Source organism: Procambarus clarkii, chromosome 73, assembly GCF_040958095.1.
Source record: "Procambarus clarkii isolate CNS0578487 chromosome 73, FALCON_Pclarkii_2.0, whole genome shotgun sequence".
Taxonomy (NCBI): domain Eukaryota; kingdom Metazoa; phylum Arthropoda; class Malacostraca; order Decapoda; family Cambaridae; genus Procambarus; species Procambarus clarkii.
Window position 1 is genome coordinate 14097751 of NC_091222.1, and position 10050 is coordinate 14107800.

General features: G+C 41.4%; 1 protein-coding gene across 1 annotated transcript; it reads left to right on the forward strand.

The window, feature by feature from the left end:
• The first annotated feature begins 1226 nt into the window (after positions 1-1226).
• On the forward strand, positions 1227-2288 carry LOC138356609 (zinc finger protein 98-like). The gene has a single exon (XM_069312796.1). It carries the CDS (start codon positions 1227-1229, stop codon positions 2286-2288), a length of 1062 nt encoding a protein of 353 aa, XP_069168897.1.
• The last annotated feature ends 7762 nt before the right edge of the window (positions 2289-10050 follow it).

Here is a 10050-nt window from a genome sequence, read left to right on the forward strand (position 1 = left end):
ATATATATATATATATATATATATATATATATATATATATATATATATATATATATATATATATATATATATATATATATATATATATATATATTTATAATATGTACATGTATGTATGAGTGTGTGTACATGTGTATACAACATTAATAATTTTGTAACTAGCGTCAAACGTTGTTATTTGCTTAGCTAAACGAACTAGAGGGTTCAGTTCCTGAACCGATTATGTGCCTCTGTAATCCTTTACACCACCGCCCACGGGATGGGTATGGGGTGCATAATAAATTGAAATTGCATAATACGGTTATTGACATTCAATAATAGTAAGATAAAGCAATGAGGACCAAATGGGAGACCAGTGATCAGATGAATATTACAGACTCAAGGGTAGCCTTCTCTTCTTGTATATAAATGAAAAAATAAATTCGTTTGTTTAATTCTAATGCTTGTAGGCGAGAACAGTTGTGAACGCCAGCTAGCGCACAAGTACATGAGCGCCCAAAATACTTTTACACAAAAGACATGTACAGACAGGCGTGTGGCTTCTGACTTCTTTTTTATTGATTAATATTAAATATTAGGCGCTTACGTATAATAGTTATCATTTTATACATGTATAACTCTCACATAATAAATATAAAAGGAGTTTATCCAAAAACTGACAGAAGTGTTGTGTTTTGTGCGTTGTATCGTGTTTGTGGGCATTCGGGTGTGTTGTGTTTACGCTGGCGGGCGGCGTCCTCACCAACTCCGGATTATGTCTATTACATCACTAAACTTCATTTAATAACTATATGCCTGTTAAATAGAAGATTTTAATTGTTAATAGCATTATATTGTCGTTTTAATATGGAACACGTACACATATGCGAAACGTCGAAAGCTGGTGTCCGAAGTGGTAAAAATATTAGTGTACGATGTTGTCAATGTACGGAGTGTCTTGTATCCGGTGACAATTACTACTATTACCATAATGACAACAAACACCAGCTGGTGAGTGTTCAGACAAGCATTAAACGAAGACTTTCACGCAAACTACACCTAGCATAAAGAAAAAGCCGCAACAGTGACCGCCAAGTGCTCACATTAAGCTTAAGTCTAAGAAACAACACTCAAGCCTTCTCTAACCGTCAACATTCATTGACGCTCTATCCTGACGCACCATACAACATCACTCCTGCAATCATCCACAGGAGAAAACCTTTAACCAAACTGCACTTGTCTTAAAGATGAAAACTGCCCAGTGTCCAGAGTGTGGGAAGGTGTGCAGGTCTGGACATATGAAGAGACATATGTTAGTTCATTCAGGTGAAAAACCTCATGAGTGTCCAGAGTGTGGGAAGAGATTTGGTCGTCTTGGAGATTTGAAGATTCACTTGTTAGTGCATTCGGATGACAAGCCTCACGAATGTCCAGAGTGTGGAAAAAGATTCAGACAGCTTGGAAATATGAAGAATCACATGTTAGTGCATTTGGATAATAAACCTCACGAGTGTCCAGAGTGTGGGAAGAGATTCCGGCGTCTTGAACATAAGAAGGAGCACATGTTATTGCATTCAGGTGACAAACCTCATCAGTGTTCAGAGTGTGGGATGAGATTCAGACATCGTGTAAGTATTAAGGCTCACATGTTAGTGCATTCGGGTAACAAACCTCACAAGTGTCCAGAGTGTGGGAAGAGATTCATTCAGCTTGGAAATATGAAGAATCACATGTTAGTGCATTCGGATGATAAACCTCACGAGTGTCCAGAGTGTGGAAAGAGGTTCAGGCGTGTTGGAGAAATGAAGACTCACTTGTTTGTGCATTCAAGTGACAAACCTCACAAGTGTCCAGAGTGTGGGAAGAGATTCACTCGGCTTAGAACTATGAAGGTTCACAGGATGGGACATGCAGATGAACCATTCAAAAAACTTTTTGAATGTGCAGAGTGTGGGAAAAAATTTAGAGAACGCGGAGTTATGATACAGCACCTGTTAGTGCATTCAGGTGAAAAACCTCATGGATGTCCAGAATGTGGGAAGATGTTCAGGTCTAATAGTCATATGAGGAGGCATATGTTAGTGCATTCAGGTGACAAACCTCACGAGTGTCTAGAGTGTGGGAAGAGATTTGTTCAGCTTAGAACTATGAAGGTTCACAGGTTGGGGCATGCAGATGTACCATTCAAAAGACTTTTTGAATGTGTGGAATGTGGGAAAAAATTTAGAGAACGTGGAGCCATAGTACAGCACCTGTTAGTGCATTCAGATGACAAACCTCATGAATGTCCTGAGTGGGAAGAGATTTAGTCAACTTGGAATCATGAGGAATCACGAAGTGATACATTCAGGTGATAGGTTAAACACTTTGAATATGAGAGGTGATTTATAGAATGCTGAAGTACTATAGAGTACTGTACTACATGGCACATAGTAACACATTAACTTACCCATATTCTAATATGTAATTTGGAAATTGAACTTTATCATAAAAATATTTATTTACTTATATATTTATTTATTTATCTTGAGATGATTTTGAGGCTTTAGTGTCCCCGCGGCCCGGTCCTCGACCAGGCCTCCACCCCCAGGAAGCAGCCCGTGACAGCTGACTTACACCCAGGTACCTATTTTACTGCTAGGTAACAGGGGCATAGGGTGAAGGAAACTTTGCCCATTGTTTCTCGCCGGCGCCTGGGATCGAACCCAGGACCACAGGATCACAAGTCCAGTGTGCTGTCCGCTCGGCCGACTGGCTCCCCTCCCCCTTATTTATTTATTTATTTATACACAAGAAGGTACATTGGGTTTGGGAGAGTACATGGCATGGTGTTTACATTCTTGTAAAGCCAGTAATAGTTGCAGCATTTCGGGCAGTTCCTTAATCTAACATTAAATTTTAAGAAGGTAAATTCTAGCAAAATTTATAAAATGTTAACAGGTACATTGCAAGAAAAAATGAGAGATTAGTAGGTATATCAAAGCACATCAATAGCTCTGATTGATAGCATTGACAGCTTGATTGATAATTTAACAAAGATTAATATGCAAAATACGGCATATTGATAGCACTTATAAGACAACAAAAATGATCACAATGGTAAAGTTGTATGGGTTAGGTATATAAATATTGGGGGATTGGGTAGCACTAGATACAGTGCAAGTTTAAAGCACAAGGTAATTCTCGTAATTCACTCGCAATTACGAGTAAAGCACTCGTAATTCTATGGTGCGGGTTCGATTCCCGCACGAGGCAGAAACAAATGGGCAAAGTTTCTTTCACCCTGAATGCCCCTGTTACCTAGCAGTAAATAGATACCTGGGTGTTAGCAAGCTGTCACGGGCTGCTTCCTGGGGGTGGAGGCCTGGTCGAGGACCGGGCCGCGGGGACACTAAAGCCCGAAATCATCTCAAGATAACTCAAGATAAGGTAGGAAACTATGAAGATGAAATTAGGTATTTTCTGGGGGGAGCCCTCTTTGGCTCCCCGTAGCTATCCACGCTGAATGGATATGTACAGTATAACTTTCTGGCATCAAAGTGCTTGGAGTTCTTGCCTACTGGGGACCACAAGGCAGAACCTGGCCTCCTCAGAGAGGCACGAGGAGCATTGGCTTATAGAAACCCCCTGTGGTTGGGAGCATTCTATATCTGCCATCAACCGGTGTAACACAGGGAGGGTGTACTCGTATGATCTTTCCTTCTTCTCCCCCTCTACCCGTATTCTTACTTTTTATTCTCTACTGTTACGACCCTGGGTTCTCCAGTGGAAACCAGAGGTCAAAATTGAGCTATTAAACTTTCTAGTAGTACAGCTGAGTGCAACTCGAACGGCAATTGTTTGTATCTTCCCTGCCAGACGTAAGACTATTATTGTTTCTCAAAGAGCATTTAAAGACTGAGCTGGGGGTTGATTATTAAATAATAACATAGGCACCAACTTTGCTTACTAATACTTTCTAATCATTCATAAAGTAACAATACGTTGCATAGGGGAAGATCTTTAATGTGCTTAGCTGCACGATCAATTAGGCTCCTTCCGGCACCACGACATGAGGGAGGCCAGCTGGTCGCTAGGAGCTCTCTCTTCTCTGGCTGGTGTTCGTGCGGACGAGACCTACTCTGTGGCTGCACCCCTACTCTTCTCCCTTCTCCTCTTACTTATTTCCCTTACCCTAAGTTTCTGTACCCTTAAGTTAAGTATTATATGGTGTTAAGTGTGCCTACTCTGGTAGTAACGATTGGTGAGACCTGGGGGTAGTATTTGCCAGTGTTTTGGGTACCCCTAAGTGTTGTGTTTTGTATTAGGGTCCCACGTGGTTTCCCTACCCTAAGCTGCATCCAGCTTCAGTGCTTATCCAGTAGTACTTTACCCTAGCTTGTTATTAGTGTAAACCTTGTATCCTGCCTAAGTGGACCAAGGCTTTTAACGTAAGATAGTGTGGTAAAGTTATTATTATTATTGTTATTGGTGTGAGTGTATATGGGGGGGTTGTTAAGGGGTTAATAAATAAGTACATGAATTACAGAGTATCCCTTCTTCCTATGTGGGAGCGCATTGATCAACCCTTAGACTAACATATATGGTCTAGTAGCAAGTTATTACTACTGTGGATAGTTTATTTTGGGGGCCAGGCCTTTTAGCTCTCCCATATTTGATACTCTTGTCTTCTAACTACCCTTACCCCTTAATAGTACCAGTACCCATAGAAGCCCCACACACATATATTTATAACATCTACCAAGGGACTCCAAAACTTTTACTAAAGCCGACTCCACGCCACGTGGTCCTAAGACGATTGACCGACTTAGGATTCTACAACCCGTATGACGTGACATAGGCTTTGAGCAAAACCCTAGAGTCGCCTCCGCCGCCACCACCAGACCAGTAACACAGAGCAATGATCGAGGTCTGGATCAATCATGCTAATTAATCATCCTTGGGGCTTGATCCCCCCTATAACCGGTACCCTTTAAGATCTTAAGTGTGGAATTAATTAAATGGGAATGATGAATTCCGATTCGATGTTAGAATCGGCGCCCAATTCAACTCTGCCTCGTATGGACCACGTGACCAGGACAAATTCATATACATATAACATACACATGGAAATAATGAAAATGCAAATTTACTAGCTATTAATTTATTAAAAGAAAAACTAAAACAAAATCTAAATGGTTATCACTCCCTGTCACGTTAACACTCCCTACTTGACCTGAACGGCAATGAATTGACTATCCCTATAAGAACTCATAAAGCAACTCTACCTTGGTCGACCAGCTCAGATGTTGGGGCTGGTCTTGGGGAAGAGGTAAGATGGTTGACCTCTCCCAGTTGATCTCGAGTCCACACTAACTGTCCTCTCTCTGGTCTTCCCCAGACTAGAGCATTGTATTGTTCCGCATCGCTTACCAAGTTACTTAGCAAGGTTTAAGTTATAACAATTAACCTCTGTTGTACTTAATTGATCCAGACTGGTTGAATTATTTTACTGAAATTAACTTACACAAGCATCTAACGGCAGAGCTGTTCCCGAGCACCAAATGGCTATTTGACCCTTGAGAAATAGTGGACATGTCAACTCTGATGACCGCCAGGTCACTCCGCCTTACAACTTAGATCTGATTCGTGACGTCACTGATGGTGACTTAACTCAATAATTAGAATACTCTTGATATTATAACTAATAATACTATATAATAATAATAATAATTTTTATTTAGGTAAGGTACATACATACAATAAATTTTTACAAAGATTGGTTGACTTATAGGTAGAGCTAGTACATACAATGCCTAAAGCCACTACAGTGGTACCTCGGAATGCGATTGTCCCTGTATGCGAGATTTTCGGAAGGCGAGGTGTATTTACTCCAAAAATTTGTCTCGGAAGGCGATGGTTACTTCGGGAGTCGAGTTTGAACGCGAGTTTGTTGATACGCGTACAGCCGACCTAGCGCGTGGTCGTTCGGCGATCGTCGCCCCTCTGCCCCGCTGCCCCTCAGTTCACCATTGTCTCGCGCGCAGTGACTACCCCCACATCAATTCTTGTCGTGAATTTTCAGTGTTTTGTTGGATTTTTGGTGATTTGTCTATACAATTTGTTATTATATATCTCACCATGAGTCCCAAGAAAGCCAGTGGTAAGGATAAAGGCCAGAAAGCTCATGTGAGGATGACAATAGAGGAGAAACAAGAGATCATTCGAAAGCATGAGAACGGTACACGTGTTGTTGATCTTTGTAGGCAGTACAACAAAGCGACATCAACAATATGCACTATACTTAAGAAGAAAAATAAGATTATGAGTGCTAATGTGGCAAAAGGAGTAAGAACATTAACGACACAAAGACCACAAATACTTGAAGAAGTGGAAAAGTTGTTATTAATTTGGATACACGACAAGGAGTTGAGGGGTGATAGTGTTTCGGAGGCCATTATTTCTGAGAAAGCCAGGGTGTTGCACGAAGACCTTCTAAAGAAGACCCCTGCAACGAGTGATGCAGATAAGAAAGAGTTTAAGGCAAGCAGGAGCTGGTTTGAAAAATTTAGAAAGAGAAGTGGTATCCATAGTGTTACAAGGCATGGGGAGGCAGCCAGCTCAGACAAACCAGCCGCTGGACGATTTATTGACGAATTTAAAGAGTTTGCACAGGCTGAGGGATACCTACCGCAACAAGTGTTTAATTGTGACGAAACAGGACTGTTTTGGAAAAGAATGCCTAAGAGGACATACATTACCAAGGAGGAAAAATCCTTGCCTGGACACAAGCCTATGAAAGATAGGTTTACGCTTGTGCTGTGTTCAAATGCGAGTGGCGATTTAAAAATTAAACCCTTGCTAGTGTATCATTCTGAAAATCCAAGGGTTTTCAAACAGTATAATGTGCAGAAAACCCGTTTGTCTGTGATGTGGAAGTCTAATAAAAAAGCATGGGTGACTAGGCTTATTTTTTCGGAGTGGGTGAATGAAGTGCTGTGCCCTGCCATAGAAAAATATCTGCAGGAGAAACAATTGCCACTCAGAGCCGTGCTTCTCCTTGACAATGCTCCTGCTCATCCTCCAGGCTTGGAAGATGATTTGATGCCTCAATACAATAAATTCCTCACAGTTAAATTCCTTCCTCCTAACACCACTCCTCTAATTCAGCCTATGGACCAGAAAATCATAGCGAATTTTAAGAAACTGTATGAAAGGGCACTTTTCCGGAAATGTTTTGAAGTGACTGAAGCCACAAACCTCACCCTCAAAGAGTTCTGGAGAGAGCATTTTAACATTTTTAGTGCTTTAAAACTCGTTGACAAAGCCTGGCAAGAAGTGACTCAAAGAACCCTGATCTCTGGCTGGAGAAAATTGTGGCCTGAAGGTGTGAGAGAACTAGACTTTGAGGGGTTTGAGCCTATAAATGATGCGCCTATTGTTGAGGAAATTGTTAGTCTAGGCCAGAAAATGGGCTTGGAATTGGATGGTGATGATGTGGAGGAGTTGGTGGAAGAACACAACGAAGAACTGACCACCGAAGAACTCCTAGCCCTTCAACAGGAACAGCAAGCCAACACAGCAGCGAATGATTCTGCAGTGGAGGAGGAGGTGGTGGCAGCAGCACCAGCGAATGTCCCTTCTGCAGTAATTAAGAAGGTGTGTCAGATGTGGGAAGAGATTCAAACAACTATTGAACATACTCACCCAGACAAAGCTGTAGTAGGCCGTTGTCTTAATCTTTTCAATGACAATGTGATGCCTTACTACAGAGAGAGCTTGCGAAGAAGGGAAAAGCAAGCTTCCATGGACAAATATTTGGTGAAGAAATCGAGCAGTGAGCCTCAACCAGGACCTAGTGGCACTCAGGTTAAACGTCCCAGGGAGAGCACACCAGAAAGGTCCTCACTGCCTGATGTGATTATGGAAGGGGACTCCCCTTCCAAACAGTAACTCCTCTCCTCCTCCCCCCTCCTCACCATCTTCCATACGCCTACAGCACTCGACAGTAAGGTAAGTAATAACTGGAACATAGTTTTGTAGGTTTATTTAGATGAATTAGGTAAATTAGGTATAAAAATTTAGTTTGATGTGGGGTTTTTGGGGTAGTCAGGAACGGATTAATTCATTTCCCTTTATTTCTTATGGGGAAATTAACTTCGGAATGCGAGTTTTCGGAAGGCGAGGCGTCTCCAGGAACGGATTAAACTCGCATTCTGAGGTATGCCTGTATTACGCAAAGCGTTTCGGGCATAACAATATAATACAATTTGAATGCAACCTGAATAAAGACTATTTTCTCTAATTACTGAATACTATAGAATGATTCATTATACGCAACTATGGATAAGGCGTCAATTATTTTCACCGCGAATTCCCTGGGGTCAGGTCCCGGGTCACCACGCGGGTCCAGCTTCCCATTCTCCCTTGTCGATAAACCATTCTGGATAATTCTTACAAACAGCCTAGTTTGTTACAACCCCCCTGCACAAGCACTTTGTAAACCTTGTTACTTTGTTAAAAATAACGAGGTTTAGTATCCCAACCCACAATTCAACTTATGCAACAAACAAAAGCTAACCTAACTAAGAAAATTTGACAATTAATAGAGTCCAACATCATTATAAACATGTTAAAATTTCATAAATTTCTCAACTGTCAACTGACAGCAATCCTCCAACATCAGGAATCATACATCCTACTCTTACTGACATAGCTAAATAACATGTCCCTACTCTAACATCAAAGACTAGCTATTAAACTCTCTTGACTCTTGACTAGCCAAGTTCATGTGTCCTCAAGAGCCGGCCACACCGTGCTCAACCATAAACATTAAAGTTATATCTTCAGACTGAACTTTCAGTCGTCCGGGAGCGTACTACTGAACTATCAAGTTCACATCCGTGTATACCGACCACTCCCCACTCAATGTTAACCTTGACATGCTAAGGAACACGCCTAACGTTTATTACAAGTATCTAAAAATATAAAAAAAAATTCCTATACTATATCACAGGTTTCAGCTGACTGTACAGCCAAGTGTTCGCACTCACTGTAAGAGGGTCATTGTTTCTATTGGTCCGCCTCTCCTGTGTTCAAACATTCTGAAAAAGTAGCACACAACATAATTTTCCATAACCGTTTGTTCAGGGCTTAAACAATGTCACAGGGGATTCGATTTTGATTACTGACCAATTTATAGAGTAAAATTTTCATATATTATACCAGAATTATTTTAAATCTGTTTTTTAACATTTATAAAGTATTGATTCTAAATCTGTTTTTCAACATTTAAACAAAAGTGTCCAGATATTATTTACACAGATGTCCAGAGCCAACAGAGTAAAATAGTCTCCGTGGTGTAGTGGTAAGACACTCGCCTGGCGTTCCGCGAGCGCTATGTCATGGGTTCGTATCCTGGCCGGGGAGGATTTACTGGGCGCAATTCCTTAACTGTAGCCTCTGTTTAACGCAACAGTAAAATGTGTACTTGGATGAAAAAACGATTCTTCGCGGCAGGGGATCGTATTCCAGGGACCATAGGATTAAGGACCTGCCCGAAACGCTACGCGTACTAGTGGCTGTACAAGAATGTAACAACTCTTGTATATATCTCAAAAAAAAAAAAAAAAAAAAAACTTTGTTGTTTGTATCAATTGTTCATATTGAGTAATCGAGAAAATAAAATCGATGCTGCTGGATGCTGAATGTAGTCGCTGACGATGACGGTGTCGATCTTGCTTCTCCCCATGTGTAGACATCAATACCTGGTCCTCTTGTACTCCCATCCGGTAGTCTTGAATGACGACCAAGTGTAGTAGAGCGGAGTGCCAAGTGACAGCTGTAGAATACTGTTACTTCGGCCATTGATCTTGCTCTCGACAGTCCCCACGCCTTCATATCAATCACAGTTCACACGGCAGTCTTGATGTTAAACTTGACGGCGCAGATGACCACAGCAGAGCAGAACTGGATGTACCAACTGTGTCTCGTAACAGGAGTGGTGTCAGAAGGTCGTAGAGGCAGGTTGCTTGTTTGCAGAACAGGTGAATCTCGTCTTCCATCATTGCTCACGTCATCTCAGGCGTTTCT